This window comes from Onychostruthus taczanowskii, unplaced genomic scaffold (assembly GCF_017590055.1).
Source record: "Onychostruthus taczanowskii isolate IOZ18803 unplaced genomic scaffold, ASM1759005v1 scaffold20, whole genome shotgun sequence".
NCBI classification, from domain to species: domain Eukaryota; kingdom Metazoa; phylum Chordata; class Aves; order Passeriformes; family Passeridae; genus Onychostruthus; species Onychostruthus taczanowskii.
The window spans coordinates 14,475,620-14,494,949 of NW_024499240.1; the positions used below are offsets into that span (position 1 = coordinate 14,475,620).

The following is a 19,330-nucleotide window of genomic DNA, read 5'->3' on the forward strand; positions in this document are numbered from 1 at the left end:
ACCAGCATCTTGATATTTCCATTTATTATGCTGTAAAAAGCAACACTATCTGGATTTTATTTCTTAAAATAAATAACTTTCATTTTCAGAACCAGTACAGCTCAAGTTTAGATTCATTCATGGGAAACTGCTAGAAATACATTCATCACTGTCTAGTCCCCACAATACAGAATCTAAAAGTCAAGATCAGCCCAGTCAGTTACAATGACCAGAAGCACACTGCCAGTAAGTATAGTCACGGATAGTCCAGCTCTGAAGCAAAAAAAAAAATCTGGTACAATACAGTTTGTTCACAAAGGCTAATTAATGCTAAGACTACCACAATATTTCTGAGTACAAAGCATTAAGTTAGCTGAACGAATTTAGGTTGTGATACAGAAGAAACATATATGACATAAAAACAAAGGAGTGGGGGGAATCTTCTTTGGAGCAGAAGGAAGTCAGCGCTGGATAAGATAACCAAAAGCCATTTACTGTAAAATCTACATGTCAGTGTCATGAATGATAAACAGCCAAACCAATGTACTGCATATATTTATATTTATATTTATAAATAACGCCATGTCTAAGTAGCTGCATCGCTGAATTGGACATTACAAAATAATCCATTCTCCTCACAATGAGAAAATACTAAAACTAACCAGCAAAAATGCACTGAAGCTAGGACTGGCTAAAAGCACTCGGTATGAAAGCATTAAGTTTAGGAACAGCTATGATCTTCACTGTTAGCTCAGTTACAATCCTTTTGGTTTTGGTTTGCTTATATCATGTCTACTATATAATATACCTGTGTTTAAAAATGCCAGTTTGAACAATGCAATGTCAGTTAAATAAAGCTGAATCAGGTATTTTTCTGAGAAGCTACAGAATGTGTTGTAATAGGGGCAAAATAGGGAAGATTAGCACTGAAATCCATCATTTTAAACTAGGATCCATCTGAAAACATTCCTTTACACTGAAGCTCATAAATCTGTTGCCTTGTGCTACCCAGTGACTGATGCAGCTCAAGAGCCAGAGGCCATTTAATTTAGTTCTTGTTTACAACGGGGGTGGCCATCACACAGGATGTGAAGAGAATGGGTTAAAAGCCTTCAGAAAAATAGCTGATCTTCAGAAGAACAAAAAACAAAACAAAAAACAAAAACCAAACCAAACCAGCTTAAGAACAGGAGGATTCATAAGAAAAAGTGTTTGATAACCATGCCAGCCAGCTTCGAGATGCTATTGGAGGGCTTTAGACTTTCAGACTCTTTCATGATGAAGACAGTCACTGCTTGTGATGAGTACCAAGCACTTTTCCATGTGGCTTGTCCTCCCTGCAGGGAGGCAGTATGGCATTTTGACAAGAGACTGTACAGGATCTTGAAAGGATTTATTCTCAACTATACTGACCTGCTGGGTCGCTCTGGAGAAGTTCCTCCTCTCCAAGCCTTAGCGTACTCATTGCTAAAGGAGGGTAATGTGGTTCAGATCATCTTTATAAAGTGCTTGGGCATTCTAGGAAGAATTTGGGCATTATTTCAGGAGATTTTGGTGCCAAAACACAGAAAATTTGAACTCTGAGATCTACTAATGACTTGTACACTACATGCTAGGATAAAAACCACCATATACACAATTCTCAAGCACAATCTCCTTTTCCATGTGCTAAATGATTCCTGCCTAAAACTCTTGTGCTAAAATCCTTGCCTACATCCAACAACTGTAGTGTGTTGTGAGTATCTGAAGTGACTGCTCACTTCTGAGGTTTTGTGCCACACTACTGGCACAAGCAATTGTACATGGGACAGGGAGCTGTGGCAATATGGGACTTCTGTGAACTACAAATACCTGCATCTACATTTTCCATGACAGGGCACGTGCCATGCTGGCTTCAGCGGCAAGACAATGAATGCCACCATTCACCACAAAAGGCATTTCCTCACTCGTGTTCCTGGTGCTGAACTCCTGTCCTACACCAGGGGAATCCCAGTGATGCATTATCCTGCTCCCTGGTTGATGGCAGTGCAAGAAGAGAACATAGCCCAAAACCTGGCTTATCTCCTGCTCTGCTCCTGTTGTGATTGGCTCTATGCTCCTTAAAGCTGTTTCGCTCCATCCGTGTTCCTTACCACAGCCTAAACGAGCTCAGACTGCATTTGGTTTGGTTCTTTGCCTTTCAAGCACTTCCATTGCCCTGGCTGGCTCCTGGTGCAGCCAGCAGGAAGGAGCAGCAGCTGGCAGGCCCCCCAGGGGTAGTGCAAATACACCTGCAAGGAACACCTGCACGGAGCGGAAGCACCCGCGTTCCCCGGCCACAGGGAAGTACTTTAGCAGCTGAACATGGAGAGAGAGGAGGGAGGCAAGACAGAGGGAACGGAGAGAAACGCTCCCAAGACAAAAATCCCGCTGCACACCGGAGCTACACGGCACACTCCCCTACGCCATTTGGTCAAACAAACCTCAAAACACATTCCCTGACAAGACTATCTCTAAGAACAAGCCTAGACCACTGACAAGTGTCACCTATATACTCTGTGATATTTATATTATGTAAACAAGGTTGTGTGGAATTCTTTTTTTTCTATTTTTTCCCAAAGATAAGTGCAGATCCTTACTTAACACACCCAGCCTAAATCTACATCAGCATCCTCAGCTTCCAAAAAACCTCACTGACGCTCATACCTGACAGTACTCTGGCTCATCCTGGCCATACTGGAAACAGAGGGCTAAAGAAACAAAAATTCAGCAAAAAAGTTCCTGACCACGGACTAGAGTTCACACAGAACGCAAAAATAAATTAAGTAGTGCACAGTAAAGCCAACAACAGCTAAATATTTTTATACATCAATTATATGCAGCATGAGGTAATATTGCTCACATTATGGAGGGAGATTCTTAGTTGGTTTTGTTTCTTTTGAAGAGATTGGATTTGTCCTGTGCGTATAGAAACTCCTGTAACGTAACACTGAAGTAACAGAGACTTCTGTAAAATATATACCACTATCAGATAGAAACACACACGCTCTTCATTACTTATGCATACCACAATTAAATAGGTAAGTGATTTGATTCTTAGGATCTAGCTGAAGATGATTATAGCAAGCCATCCAGATTTTTATGAACCGTTCGGTTCTCCTTCCCATCGTTGTTATCCTCGGATGGCGTGTATTGGGTCTGATATTCCTGAAGAATTTTAAAAACATCATGGTGTCCAAAATGTAAAGCTTCATCCATAGGAGTGTTATTCCACCTACAAAAAGCAGCACAGGATTTTTAAGACCAGCACGTTAAGCACAGAGCCAAAAAGCACCACAAATCCAGTTCTTTATGTACTGCACTAATGGCTCAGCACACAGACCCCACTCAGTTCAGTAACTGTGGAACTTCACTGGAACTTCATTAAGCTGAGCACGACCTTTGGAATAATGGGTTTAGTGGTTCATTTTTCATTCCTGCTCAGTCTGCAGAACCTACAGAGAACCAGTAGGATCCCATTCCCCCGCTTCAGTAGCCTGGCTCAATACATTCCACTCTTATTTGACAGGCACCTCTCCTCACAGGGAGTAGGGAAGTGTTACTGGAGCATCTTTCCTCCAAACCAGCAATAAAAACACTCACCTGTCTTTGGGAAAAGGATTCACTTTGCACGCTTCCAGCAGAAACTTAACAACATCCACGTGTCCTGCAGGAAGAGCAGCTTTGTGAGCACACGTACTTGTACATATCTATTTATGCACAGACAAAAGCTGGTATGCACAGAGACAGCAAGGATGTGCTAAAGTACACAGGCAGACAGACAGACAGACAGCAAATGCTGTGTGAGGAGACAGTACCTTCTGCAGCTGCCACATGCAGGGCTGTCCGTGAGTCGTAGTCCCTTTGCTCCATGTCCATTCCTGACAGAGCAAACCTTAAAACCGAAATAAAATACAACAAAAGAGATTGCAGAGCCAAGTCTCAGGTAATTTAAAGCACATTACAGGACACCGCCCTGCCATGAGAGGATGTAAGCAGCACCACGAGCACATCTTTGCTGATAATGAAAGGGGCTTTGGCTTTGAAAACCAGCTCAGTGCCTTAACTTCCTTTCTGCTCTTTAGTTGCCATAAATAAAAATAAAACATCTTTGCAGAAAACATAACAGTCAACACGCCTGATTTAAAATCATCCATGGACAAGCTAAGCCACATAAGGCAAAGTAAATTTATACCAGGTGAGAAAATCCCAGGAAATCTCCCAAATCTGAAAATCCTGAGCAGCATTAAGGGATTGGGAAGGTTCTTGCTTCACTCTATGATTCCCTGGGACGGCAGAGTTAAACTATACACCACATATTTTTCCACCCACTAATTATATTTAGATACATTCTAGCCAAATTAATGCTTATTTAGCCTACTACCACTATTACTTTAAATTTTGTCAGATTCTCCTCCAGATTTCAAAAGCAAAGCTAATGTCCTAACCTGTCCAATAACAATGTACATTTTCCAACCTGAATTTGTGTGGCACTTTCAGAATTGAATATTAAAGCAGGTGAGAGTATAGACAGGATTTTCTGCCATTGCTATAAAAAAATGGTTAAAGAAATTGTTTTGATCCAAAGAAATGGAACACAGTGGGATTCAGGATAGTGTGAGGGTATTTTTTGCATGGTTAGATTTGGGTCTTTTGGTTGGGTTTTGGATGAATATAATCAATCTCTAGCTCATGCAGCTCAATGCCCCCAACCCAGACACAGTGTACGTGCATGCTCCTAAATTGGATGAATATAATCAATCTCTAGCTCATGCAGCTCAATGCCCAGACACAGTGTACGTGCATGTTCCTAACTAAACAACAACAGCAGGAACCAAACAAGCAGCATTCCCACTCCCAAATTCCTGTCCCAAACCCCCAGTGATTTTTACCTCCGGAGTGCAGACACATCCCCTGTGTAGGCAGCAAACAGCAGATTTATCACAGACTTCACCTACAAAGAGAGATTGAGTTCCAGTTTACTGATCTTCTTCCCTCAAAAAGAAAACCCAGTGGGGCCAGTTGGTGCAGTGCTCATGAACTTGAGAATTGTTTCCCTTTGCCTGACCACATTCTGCAGTACAGCTTGCTTTGCTACCAGTCCTGCAAGGTCTGTCTTTCCAAGGCTGAAGTCCTTAAGGACAGTAAAAGAACTAAAACCAATGAATTTCTGCCCTGTTGTAGTAAAAAATATGAGCCTTGCTCTTTGGGCAAACCGTGTTTCTCTCTTCAGTTGCCCAATGACACCAATTATAAGATTGCACAGACAGCATCACTCTGCACAATTCATAAAACCACGAACTCCTCAAAAGGCAAACTCGCTCTGGAAAAGTAAGATTATTTTTATTTTCAACTGTAAAGATTCCTAATGCCAGGAGAAATCTATGTCAGCAGACAGAGATTTACTTAAAAGTTACCCTTTTTTCAGTGTATTACACATAATCATTGCATACATCCAACATACACACTTTTGCTCAAATAAACCATTTTAAGCAGTTCTGTTATGTAACAAGCAAGGTTTCCAGGCAGATGAAGCTGGATCTTTTTAGATAAATATGGGCTTACAGCAAGACACAGGTAAAGTCTCTGGTAAGTAGTGCTTTTCTCAGCTGTATTAATTATTCTAGTAAGAAATGATACTGTCAGGGTGCACCAACCTTGTCCCATGCATATTTTTAATACATCCTGGCTATAACAACTCTGCAGGTTGTAACAAGCACCTAAAATGACACGCTAGATGGTTTTAAGTATCCACATCAGCTTCTTTCATAAACTGACATAGCCACTCCTAGGCACCATTTCACAGTAATTTCCAGTAAACTTTCTAAATGCTGCTTTGCTTTTTGAGTCCACGAAGCTGTGTCGCTGCCACCAGCCAAGCAACAGAGAGAAAAGAGGGAGCTGATGCTGCACTGACCTTCTACAACAAGGAGAAATAAACAAAAGGAGAAATCCCCAGCCACAAGCAAGTCTCCCACAGATTTCTGCAAGCACACTGGTGTGTTTTCACAGGGCCACAGGCGAGCCAGCACCTGCGCCTCTCCCGGACCAAAGCCGCGGAGCTGCTTCTTGTTTGTTACACCTCAAATACGCACTGAGGCAAAGAGCACCAAGGAGGAGGAGGCACAAAGGCCAGGATGGAACTACACAGGGGACACGGAGCCACCCTGATCACTCCAGCACCACTGCAGCTCCTTCGCAGTTTGCACCACGGGGCTGTGAGATGCAGATCTGTAGGACTCCCTCCCTTCTCAGCGCTGGGCTGTCCCTAAACCTGACTGCCTCCAAAGGCTGGGTCCCTGCTCAGGCTCCCTCAGCTCTGACCCCACAACACCTTCAAGTGTGGCAAACCTGACATGCCACCCCACACCCTCCTCTCCAGCGTCAGAGGACTGGCATTGAGGGATCCCACTCCCCCCACAAAGATCCTTTTGTTCTGAGTTTCTGCCACAAGCCAAGCCAGTGACCAAGGCTCCCCCCAAGCAGGTCCTGCTCGGGAGGCAGAGCCAGCTGCTCCCACGGCTGGGATCTGCCCCTCTCCAGCCTGGCTCAGCACCTCGGGAAGGAGCTGCTGGAGCACCCCAGGGCTGGGCTCTGCCCATGCAGGGCCACGGACACACGGACACAGCCAGGCCAGCTCGGGGCAGCAGCCACCCAACCACACTCCCTATGGGCTTTCCATTGGGAGCACCACAGCCACCCCGAAATGCCAAACCCTCCAAGAGAGACCGCGGCTGCAGGCAGGTGTGGAAGGGGAATTCAGCCGGATAATCTCTGCGTTTCATCGGGATGAGTCAGGCGTTCTCCTGCCGGGAGAAGCCGCTGGCACCCGCAGGCAGAGCACTGGCGGCACTCCCGGGTTCGGGTCCTACAGGTGATGAATAGTGTCCCTCTTCGGGGTCTGGGATGAGCAAAGGACACGCTGTCTTACACAAAAACCATTTCAGAGGTAACTGGCCATTTTGGCTGGGCTTCTTGATGTTTCTGGGAAATGCAAATATAATTAAAGTAATAAAATAAAAATAGCGCGCATTCCTTTCTTCAAAAAACAACTTTCCAAGTGCAGTCAGGACCCAGAATCCTGGATTCAGCTGGACATTTCGCTAAAAAGTGATTTTTGTTTTCTATAAAGATGTGACAAAATATAATTTGGAGATTCCTGAGGCTTTGTAACACAATCACCTTAGATTACATCTCTCAGCTATCTGGGAGAGGTCAAAGCTGCTCCTTCCTTAAGATAAAGTAAAATCAAAGGTTTACTTTACTTTAAAACTGAACTTAATAGATCAAAACAAAAACAAATACAAGTCCAGACAAAAATATCTCTGCTTGTTTACCTCAGAAGGAAATTTGTTCTGTGTCCAATATTAAAAGTAATGGGATACAAAAAGCAGGAGAAACACAATTAATTCAGCAGGACAATTATTAGCAGAGTAATTATGCAAAGCTGGTCAAAGGAGAACTCAAACTGAAATAAGCCAAGTGTGGCCATCATAGCTGAAAAAATCCTTTTGGGACAACCTCCTCCTGCTTCTAGAGAGACTTCAGTGATTTTATGTGAGAATTAGATTGGATTTACTGCCAACAAAACACACCCTGACCCGTAACTGCACCCTACAGTAACAGCAGCATAGACCAGGCCAAAAAATTAACAAACTTCAGAAGGTATGAAACAAAACTGCCCAGAGGGCAGCCACCAAAAACAGAAGTTTTATTGAGTTCACACAAAAAGTGAATTCAATAAAATTTAGGAATCTGCAAATATAAAATACATTTTGAACTCAAAGTAAGAACATACCATTTCCGCAAGCATCTTATGGGTCTTCCTTAGTTTCCAAGGAAATATTAATCTAAGCAGTGTACACACTAAGTCATTATGTAAGAGGCTGTCATTTACAGTGAGAAAACTTACTAAGTGAACAGCACTTGCTGCCATAAGCTTTGTATCTGTGCCCTGATGTATCTGATTCTCACTTAGGCTGCCACAAAGTCAAGTACAAATTCTCCACCCAAAACTCACAGTACTAGTTTGAAATAACAGGTTCATTGCAAAAAAAAAAAAAAAAAAAAAAAAAAAAAAAAAAAAAAAAAAAAAGCAAAAGGCAAAAGAAAATCTGAAGTGGCAGCAGTAAACATACGATTTTGGGATTTTTAACTGTAGGGGAGAAAAAAAATAGTGAACATGACAGATGAGCTCTATCCATTCAAACTAAGTAGGGCACAAGGCAACTAATTTAAGGGTTTAGAGCTCTGCCAGTGAGTTTCTCACCAAGTGGTTCATGAACATTCAGTGTTGGTGTTTTGATAACTGCACTGGTGAACACAAGCTTCCCTCGTGTTTAGAAAAACAAAGTTTGTTTTTCACAACCTTTCCCTAACTGTGAAAATGCAATAAAAGGAGAAGGGATGGAGTCCCTCTGCTCTGCATGAGCTGGATGGATCTCACACGGCCATACAGCTGCATGGCAGGATCAAACCCAGAGCAGAAGCTGTTCCACCTTTTGTCAAACAGGAGAGAAAACCTGTGTGCACTGAAGCACAGGGATTTGGCAGCTCTCTCACCACACCAAAAAGACAGAGCACTGCTCACTCAGCTACAGGGAGACCCTCTCTGTACAGCAATCTTTCCTCAGCACTGGCTACAATCCTTGTTATCCAGGCAGTGAAAAGGAAAGGTTCTTCAGAAATACTCATGTCACTCAGTGGTAGAAATCAGAAACAGTTTCACTGCCAGGTTAGTAGGTGTTAGAGGTCTTGGACTCAGCTGGCCAAAGCTATGAAGGATCCAAGTCCTGCTTCACATCAGAGGTGGCCAAATGACCAACATCTCCAGAGGCACCTCTCCAATTAATGGCTCTGTGAGTCTGTGGGCCAGCATGTGAGCAGCTCAAGACAGAAAAATCAAGACTGCTGGTGCTCAAGAACTGCACTGAGGTCAAGTTAAAGCAAGGAAACAGCCTGAGCTGAGAGCAGCAGGAAGTCAAAGCGCTGCAGCAGATACTTCAGATAAACACGGGGGACGAAAAGGCAAAAAACAAAAGAGCAAAAACACCATTCCAAAACCCCAAATGGACAAACTGAGCGAGCAACAAAGCCAGTTACAAAGCGAAACTCAAAGTGACTCCTAGCCCAAAGCTTTCCTATGTCAGTTATTTTGCACATCCCCCGAGCCTGGTCGTGGTGGGAGTTTCAAAGCAGTCTCCCTCAAGCAGTAGCGCTGATGTGGAGGATGCACAGGAACAGAGGAGCTGCAGTGGGGAGCACGAGGCCCAGCACACAGCAAGTGCATGGCTGTGCCCCTCCTCTGCAAGCACAAAGGACTTGGGCATGACATGAGAGCTTTAGGGGTGGTTTTCAATTTCTCAGCGTACCGACTGGAAAAACTAAATTTAAAAAAAAAAAAAGTTTAACTTCAGTATTAATATGCTGAAGTTACTTATTGCAAGTGAAATTTCAACATCATCTAACTGATCTGAGTGGCTTGGCTGGAATGTGGGAATTGCCTTGGTGGAGTATTTGTAACAAAGCAGTCTTTCCTACCTGAGCTGCACATCCAAATCCAGACTTATTTAAATAATCTCACAATGGCTAAGAGCAAATGCCCACACAAGCTAGAGTCACTCCTCTCTTTACAGAGACCAGTTCAGAGGATTTTTTTTAGCTGAAGACAAGGGTGCTACCACTGCCTGGCTCTAATGCCATCCACAGAAGGCCTCTCCAAACACTTCACTGACGCTGTTAGTGGCACTAAGGTGGGAAACTGAGGCCCAGAGATGGCAATGACCTGCTACAGTCTCGTGGTGAAGGGAGGGTGGCCTGACACCTTCTGCCCACTCCTTCATGGTTAATGCAGAACCCCAAACCTCGAGCAGGAGCCGAGCCCAAGCAGCTGAGCACACTGTGCTCTGTCCTTGCCCACGTGTCACTGTCACCACAGGGCTCTGTCCTGCTCTGCCATGGCTGCAATGCCTCCAGCACGGCAGGGAGAGCCTCTGCCCCCAGAAGAGAAAAGCCAAACAGCTGTGCGTGTACAGAAAGCAAATCCTTCAGAAAAAATTAATTTAGCTCAAAGCTGGATTAATTCCATGAGAAGCTCTTAGCTAAAAAGGTCAGGGAATCTGGATTTTAATTTCCTATCATGTCCTGCTTCCTGAGAACGCTCCGCCCTCTATAATTTCTTTGAAAACACTACAGAATTAACATCCTGATAAAAAAGTATTACTTCCAACTTTATGTTTCTCCAGGTGGCTGAGCAATATAGTCAAGCTCTAAAGTTTATAGTACTGCTGCTCAAGGCAAGCCAAACAAGGATAAATAAACAACTCCCCTAAACTTTCCAAAGCTCTTTCTGTGAAATTTAAGGATAACAACACAGGTTAGCCTTCTGCAGAGATGCTCAAAATATTGAGAAAAAAAGGTTTGCATGGATATTGTGCCTCAGGAACTTTGCTGTATCTGAACTTTACTGTGCACCAGACCAGGTGTGCTGACAGGAGACTTTCAAATACAACAAGAGGAGTTAAAAAGAGAGAGCAGGGCTAGCTGAGAGAACACGTGCACCACGCTCTTCTCTCACATCCCATTTCTTGTGCTTAAAATGGGACACAACGCTTCCTCTCAGGGAACTCTGCCCTTCTGGCCAACTGGCTCGAAGAACAAAGTTATAAACGTCCCCCTGCATGGCACAGAGGTGCAGAGACAAACTGAGATTTAAATTGCAGCGCCTAAAGACACGTGACTGTCACAGAATGGGTTCCAGGTAAGCAGGGCTCTGGGTTATGTCCCGACGAGGCTCCCAGCCCTGGGAGAGCTGCACAGCAATGGGAATGCACTCCTGCAGCTCTTCACCAGGGAATCAGGGGAAGTGTCCCCGAGGCACACCTCTCAGTGCCACTAACCCCACGGTGCTGAGCACAGCTAATCCGCACCTGTGACAGCCTGGCTGCCTCCCTGGGACAGCCGCACCGCGGGTGACACGGCACAGCTCCACACGGAAAACCCGTCAGGGGGCATTTCCAACCCGCACATCCCGGCGGCACCATGCTCCCTCCGGCCAGGAGGCTCCGTGCTGTCCCATGGAGGCCACCCAGCCTGCCTGGCAGGGGACACAGGAGCCCCCACACGCCCGGCTCTCCATCCATTGTTCCCAACACACGGCCCAGCTAATCCAGCTCAGCGCGGCATCAGCTCGGCAGCGCAGAAAATAGATTGTTAAGCTGCCCAAGGTGAGCACCCATCCAGTGAACAGGGATTAATGCTCCACTGAGGGACTCTGCCTATTCCCATCCTCTGCAAACGGCCAGGGATTGACAAGGAAGGCGAGAGCAAGGAGTTTAGTGAGTCACGAGTGATTCCATAAAGTAACAAAAGCTCCAAGATCAACAGGAATTCACTTCCACAGTAGCACTGTTCAGCTGCTTTTCCTAAAGCTGATCCCTGATGAGGGTCACGCAGCAAAAAGCAATCCCTCCTCCTGCTCTTCGGAAGAACTGTGGATTTTTGGATGCTTATTTTATCAATGGAAAACAATCCCTGAAGCCCAAGATGCCAATGTAAACTCTGAAACAGCAGCGCTGACCTACAGATAAGACACAATAAAAAGCAAACCTAGAGCACAAAGCAAACCATTGTTGGGAAAAAATCCAGGTCTAAAAGAGACAGCCATAGTCTTCCTTTAAAAGACCATTGTTCAATATGAAAGTAAGCTGTACTTCATAGGGGAAGAAATCTCAGTCAAAAGCCTGTTTTAAAATTGAGTTTCTGCTTTGTTTCGCCTGAAATAAAGTGGAACTTACTACCTAAGGGTAAGTAAAGCACGTATTTTACAAAGTCAAAACTGAGACTGAACCACAGACAAATACCCAACCAACCTCTAAGCCCTCCAAGCCCAGCCAAGCATCCTCTCCATTTCACAACCAGGACCTGCCCTGTCTGCCCCACTCCAGTGCCAGCTGCCTGCCAGGACACAACTCCCAGACTAAGTGCCATGTTTTACTCACTAAATGAATCCCACACTAGTTCAGGTGCCCACCCAGGGGGAGGACTGGCTCTGAAGTGGTCTCAGAGCTGGCTAGTGAGGTTGTGTCCATGAATATTTTTAGGGATAGACAGTCCTTGAAGGCACTCGAAGCAGCCTCTGGATTAAGCCCCAACATTACCTTACTCTACAGAAAATTCAGTTCCACAAGAATAGGCAATTTCTCTAAATAACTTCCTGAAGCACACAAAAGTGAGGCTTTCAGTAAGTGATCAAATGATCCCACGGAGCTCTACAGCAACCCAACACCAACTGCCTCTGACAGAGCCTCCTGGTTGTTTGACTTCAAACAAACACAAACAAACTTACAACATAAGTTATAAACTTAGAATTCCTTGGACGAGTCTTTGTTCCCCCTACACTATAAATAATTAGATGATGTGTGAATGAATCAATTAATGCATATACCTACACACATTAAAGTACAGATATATTTGAAAAATACAGACAAGGCTAGTTTTATAAAACTTGCATTTCTTCTTGACAACTTCCATCACCTCTTTAGGCTATTTTCTGCACTACTGATCCTTGTTTCCTCATGTAATGTGACAGAAGTGCAAAAATAACTTTAGAATCTGCTCTGCCATGTTTTAAAACTGACACAGGAAACAAGATTTTGTCAGTTTTTTTCCCCAGTTCCTTTCTAACCCTTTGACTATCCTTTCTTTTCCTCTAGATGGTGCAAGGTCCTCCCTCTTCACAGCTGGGGACAGAGGACGACACCCAGCTCCTTCAGTTTTACCAGCCGTGGGTGCAGTGCTTATTTTTGGACTCAAAGCTGCCACAAGTGACTTTCAAAGCTGCTACCACAGGGTTTATTTCTGGAGTCTCCCTGGTGGAATTAACTTGAAATGCCATTTGCACAGCAATTATCCATACAGTTTGTGCTGTTGATATCAAACTAACAGACTAACAAAACGCTTATTTATTCCTCACTCCAGTTTCCAGCAGCCCTGCTCAAACACAACCCGTGCATGTACTGAAATACTGAAAGCTGCATCTCCCATGAGTGATGTCTAGACTGCAGGCACACAAGAGGCTGTATTTTCATGTATCCAAACACAAAGCAGCTCTAAACCAACTGCGCTGCTAGCGCTGCAAAACCCTCAGGCAAGTCAGCACACCGGTTAGTTATTACTTTTATTTAAAGCTGGGCAAAATCCCAGTAGGTATTTAAATATCTTCTTGCAATTCAACTACTCACATTGTTTCAAATCCTAGCTGGTAGGATACTGACGATAAAATTTTCAATGGTCCTAAAAGTGCCTGTTTAAAATCCAAAAACAGAGCAAGGAGTTTTGACTAGGTTCAGGTCACGAACATTGAAACAAGCCTGTACCAGTAGCTCAGTCTTGGAACTTGTCACAGAAGCTGTGCATGCAGCTGAATTAAAGAAGTAATTAAACCAAATATACACATCCATCCAAGGCTGGTCTTGACACCAGGACCCTTTCTTCAACCTAAGAACACCTGCCAGTTTGCTTTACTGGCAAACAGATGGGCTAAGGCCACTAAAGGAGAAGTGCAGCTTTCCTGGAGGGAAGGCTGAGCAGAGGTGGTTTGTTCCCCTCTTCCATCTACTGGCATCAAATGGATTTCCATCATTCATATTTCCCTCTGATTCAAGCCTTTTCAAGATAAGTACTGGATTATGCCACCCAAAATTGCAAATAATTAGAGTATTGAAACCACATGTTACAGTAAACTGCATTTCTTCATCCATCTCTGCCTGAAGCCCTTTTTCTTGTCAAAATACTTCAAATTAATGGAGGTACTCGAAAGCACCTAAAAATGGTATTTACTAAAAATGAGGACAATAGCATAAGAGTTTGTCCCTTTTTTCCTTCTCTCTCTGTACTAGTTTGCATAAAATTTAAAAAGTTTAAGGACACAGAAAGCAGTAACTGTGAGCAGAAAGTCCTTTTCCTCCAATCACATTTGGAGCCATGAAAGACAGAATTCATCTCTTCCAGCACCAACCCCATGCTCATAAGATGGTCATCAAGTGCACACAAATTTCTGGAAGGAGTTTGTAACACTTATATTCCTCAAAACAACATCTCTCTACCTGTGAGTTCACCCTAAACACCATTAGGCAAGAGGTGAAAGTTCTTCAACTGTCCAAAAATATTCTTTGACTCATAAAGAATAAAGAGGCACAGATAGGTCTGAGATCAGTTCTCAGACAATTAATTCAGCCAGTGCATGCTCAGAGATTATTACGTTTAATTATTCTAATTTTTAAATGCTAAATGAAATTTAGAATCCTGTAAATGAAATTTGAAATCATCTATGTTTCCAATATAGTTTGTGATTCCACAGGTATAGGCTGCTTCATGCTATGTTGGATTTTATTCAAGTGCCTGAAATAAAGAACAGCCCTGGATGAGGACACCTGCCGGAAGCAGTAACCTTGTTTCATGGCAACACACACTGGCAATTTGTAATGCCTTGTTATTTACAGTTCTATTGATTAATTCTGAAGTATTAGTAAACTGATGCTGTTTAAATTACAGATAAGACTATTTAATTATGACGAATTAAGAGTTAAGTAATTAAACAATATGTTTACTAGAATAAGCGAAACATCTACTTACCTTCTGCAACTGAGATTCCTTCACAAAGACCATGCCCATCTACTCCACTCCTGAGATGTGCAAACCCCGCAGGGGGAGACAAGCTGTTTTGGCCAGCCATGTTCCTGAACTGCCCCACTCCCACCTCTGCCTCCCCTGATGGAGGCAGAAGAAACAACCACTCACTAATCCTGACTCCAGAGCGTGATCTCCAGAGGTGCAGGGTGGGTCACACAAAGCAAAGGGTAATCGGATCCTTGCACACAAGCCTCTCCCCCAGGAATCAAGGCATAGCAACTCAATTTCACTAGAAAATATTACATAGAGTCATAAGAGAGTCCAGGGTGTGTGGATGGGGCAGTTTCCAGTGCCATCATCAGGAGCAGGACAGCAGGAATGTGCGAAGCAGACTGGGTTCATATTTCCCCTTTCTAGCAGATAAAACCAATACTAAGGATGAACTGGGTTCAAGGGGTACAAAGAAAAAAACCCCACAGAAATCAGGGTTCAAGATTCAGAGCCATTGACTCCATCACTATTAGATTACAGGATCCCAGAAACAGATACTTCTTTAGCTGGAAGACACTTCCAGGAAAAAAAAGCCTGATATGAAGTGTCAAGAACAGGTACTAGGATGGACCCAACCAATACTGCTGCCACAGATACCCCTAAACAACAGAACATCCTAAATTTGTCAACACAGAAGACCTTACAGTACCTAATGCTGAAGCTTCACCAGTGCTCTGATGACAATGTTGTGACTGGAGAGCTCCCCTGCCCCTTCCCATGTGTGCCTGGACAAACAGATGAGCCTGGCAGAAGAGGAGCTGATCGCAAGAGCTACTCACTAACAATTTCTTTTTATGTCTTATCCTTTCCTTAATATCTATATTTTATATATATATATTATACCATGTTGGTATGGGTATATCCATCCCATCCCTTTGGGGATGATTCTGTTGATTTCAAATACTGGGAAGAAGAGAGAAAACGGAGCACCAAAGCTGCCTTCACTAGATTACAGTGAGCATGGCCATGCTTGCCTCCACCTCCACCAATTTCTTCTGTTACCAATGAATTAGCACACTTTTTGCTTTTGGAAGCAATAGAATTAAGCACATCACTGAAAAGACCCCCAAAATATCAAGTGAGAATCAAATCATCCTTCACTAGACTTAAGAGCTAAAGTTGGCTGATTCCACTTTTTTTTTTTGTTTTTTTTAAAAAGACCTTTCATGGACATCCATAAACTCATAAATTATGCCAGCAAGAGAAGTTCTTGAACACCTAAAGCAAACCAAATTAGAATAGCAGTAGTGAATAACAGTGGATCAGGAAGTTCCACAGAACTGTAAATTTACAAGAGGAAGTCACAGAAAAACCTGGCCTGGCTCCTGTCCTGAATGACCAGAAGTGTTACTGCCGCATTGTTGGCCATGAACAGTATGACAAAAGAACCATAGGTCAATTAATCCTTTCAACAAAACGTTTACCAGATTAAGTGAAAGATCTAAAGCATGAAGACTTCCACCCTTTAAGATGACGACCAAGCAAATTTTCATTTCTAGCTGGCATGCATTTGCCATCAGCAGCTTGGATGTAAATACTTCAATGATGACGCCAATGTCTCAAGCATCCAAGTTTCGTAAGAAAATGACCCTCTCAAAGAGTTTCACTTACTCCACACTGTGAAACATTTTCAGCATTTCTCATCAGCAATAAAACATTTTGTCAGCAAATAATGACGGCTGGAAGTTCAAAAATGGTAAAACAATTCTTGCAGTAAACTATCACAGAAATGTTATACCTACTTTGATAGCTCCTTTTCAAAGACTAAACCCCTGCTAACAGTTCTGCAACAAAGAGCATTGGGAATATACAGAGAAACCTTAAAAAGGGGAATGAATGCTAAGCCATTGATCCTGGATGCAGGGAAAAATAACAAGAGCCTTTGAAGTAATGGACACAGACATCACTAACAGTGCAAGATTTGGGACCAAAGGACTGGGATCAACGGCAGTCACATGAATCCAGTGGAATGCTGATGGGAGTTTTAGTGACAGAGCTGTGTTAAGCAGACAGGACAAAAGGATGTCTGCCTTTTCAAGGACCTATTGACACCACTGATACCCACACAACAGAGTAGAGTCAGGCAATGCTCATCCCTTCCCAGCCTGTAGGCACTTCAAAATTTGTGGCTGACAGTTTACTCTTAAATACAGGGCTTGGAACTGGAATTATAGCCAAAAGAAAGGACTTTGCTCTAGAAGGATGCAGGGCACCTGCACTACCAACACACTGACTTCACCCTACAGGTTGAAAGCAGAACGGAGAAACTTTACCAGATCTACCACTCTACTCTTGTTGAGAAGGTTCTTTCTAAATACTAGGATCAAGTTTCTATAAGTCTTCTTATTTTTAGGCTATCTATTCCATACCTTGTATTGAAAGGTATGTTTTCCTCATATTGAAAATAATTATTGGCTTAAATATATCTTCTGCCTCCCTGCTTTTATCTTTAAACCCTGCAAACAGTCATATTACTCCCCAGCAGCCTTGGTATATGGAATAAAACATACTCAGCTGTTTTAGCCTGCTTTTCTATATTCTCAATCATAATTGTTAATCTTGCTCTGCAATGGCATTAGTGGGGATTTTTTAAAACATGTTTAATCAAAACAGTTTATTCTCAGATCAAGATTACATTTTAATTATTTAATTTGCAGTAATTACAGGCTGGAGAATTTTAAGAGAGAGGTCCTTTAAGAGAAGTGTGAAATGTACTTTCCATTCAGAAAGTAAATGGAAAGCAAAAGAAAGTAAAAGCTACATATATAACCAAAAGCAGGTCTATGAGTCCAAAAAACGCCTGATTATTGCATGAGTAATTCCTGAACAAACAATAAAGTTGCCTGCCTCAAGGAAAAAGCTGGACTAGTGAATGACATCAACAGGAAATGAGTAACATTATCTCTTCCTATCACTCCACTTGTGTTCTCAGCTCATTGTTTTGACAAGTGCTCTGATCACAAGGGGTCCTAACAGTAACATGCCATCCCTCAGCAAATAGCACACTTCCACATTTGCATTTAGCCTGTTGGGCTTCAATAGAAAAATAAAGGGAATATGGCCTTTTCAAATCCCTAAATCACTTCATTTTCAATGGCATAATGAAAGAATACTTAGAATTTGGTAAGAAAACTACAGCAGGAAGTGAAAATACTAGTTACTGCAGACCAAAAGCCACTTTTACTTATGCCACTTCTAGGACTCCCTAGAAGCCAACAGATTACAGCATGATGGTGAGATCATCACATTCACTGAAAACACAGGAGTCACCATCACAAGCTACAGAAAGGGAAAATTCCAACTGTAGGTTAGGAAAAAATTCTTTAATCAAAGCATTAAAGCACTGGGACAACTTACCCAGCCAGATGATAAAATGTTATAATAGGAGGTTTTCAACAGCTGACTGGCAAAGCCCTTGAGCCACACAACCCAAGTGACACCAGGTGGTTCTTTGAGCAGGGGCTGGAGTCTGAGATCTCCAGAGATCCCTCCCAGCCTCTGTGACCTCGTGGTTTCCTTCTCAGGTTGCTTACAGTGCCCTCTGCACCTCACACAGATAGGTTACAATAACTGCACCCAGCTAAGTAAATCTGACCTGCTTTAAGGAAAGGTACAATATGAAGATAAATGTCCAATTCACAGTGTGCACACGAGTTTTGTAAAACCACATGAAGGCACAGCTATGTGCCAGCTGAGTCAGAACCAGAGCACAGCAGCAGCCAGAACAGGAAGCAGCACCTTACAGCAGATATACCCCACGTGCCTGCTTAGCATAAAATACATCAAAGTACCGTAGGCTGGAACATTTTTGAGGATAGGAAGACATTCTAGAATTACTTCCTTTCCCCCTTGTCCTTCCTTCAACCCCATTTCCTCACCAGCCCTAGTGCTGAGGTGTCAAAGTGTCTACTATTCTCCAAACATCCACCTGCCTTGTCCTCGGTCAAGCACCCATGCCAGCTTTATTGACTCAGTTAAATCCTGCTCAAATTAAACTGGTAAAAAACCAAAATAACAAACAAAATACCCAACAAACTTGCCCCCACCACACTTCTGCCACTCAGCTCCATTCCAGGTTTTATTCAGCTAAGCTGCAGCCTCAGATGTGACCATCAGGTACCCCTGCTGTGCACAGAAGAAATGAACATGGCATTTTTAGGAGTAGCTGAGCCATGTGCACAGTGCAGCCACTCAAGTCTTGCAAAAACATTTAAATGTTCAATGTCCGAGTGATACCAAAAAGTCTGCATAAAGCAAGATTAGATGCCAGTAATAAAATTAACTCCTCCTTGCATGAAAACAAAAAGAAAAGAGGGCATTTTTAATTTTGCACACAATGTTCTCTAGGGGCAAACGGCAAATCAGAAACCATGCTTGATTCAAGGTAGGTAGTTAAATAATTTAGACTATTTAAATTATTCAACACACTAGGACACAAATTCCTGAAAAAAAGTGGGGCTGTGCATGACTCAGCCGTGTCTTTACATATATTAGTTAGTCATGCACTTTCCAGACTAGACAAATGTGGAACAGACAAGGTGCCAGCATGATAAAAAAATAGCTTTAGTTAAAATTTCTACCCAATTTAAAGCCTCTTGCCAACTCTCCAACCACTACAAACATATGTTAACTCAAATCCTCAAGGAGACTG

At 43.0% G+C, this 19,330-nt stretch overlaps 1 protein-coding gene across 2 annotated transcripts in view; it reads right to left on the reverse strand.

The window, feature by feature from the left end:
- Positions 1-7: 7 nt before the first annotated feature.
- The window catches only part of GLS (glutaminase), a 61,768-nt gene continuing 42,445 nt past the window's right edge, over positions 8-19,330 (reverse strand). For both annotated transcript variants that reach the window (XM_041403801.1, XM_041403802.1), the window contains exons 15-18: positions 4,890-4,951; positions 3,816-3,892; positions 3,601-3,664; positions 8-3,232 (exon numbers count right to left, since the gene is read on the reverse strand). In XM_041403801.1, coding sequence (XP_041259735.1) covers positions 3,076-3,232; positions 3,601-3,664; positions 3,816-3,892; positions 4,890-4,951 — 360 coding nt within the window. In that variant the 3' untranslated portion in view covers positions 8-3,075. The remainder of the gene's footprint in view (positions 3,233-3,600; positions 3,665-3,815; positions 3,893-4,889; positions 4,952-19,330) is intronic.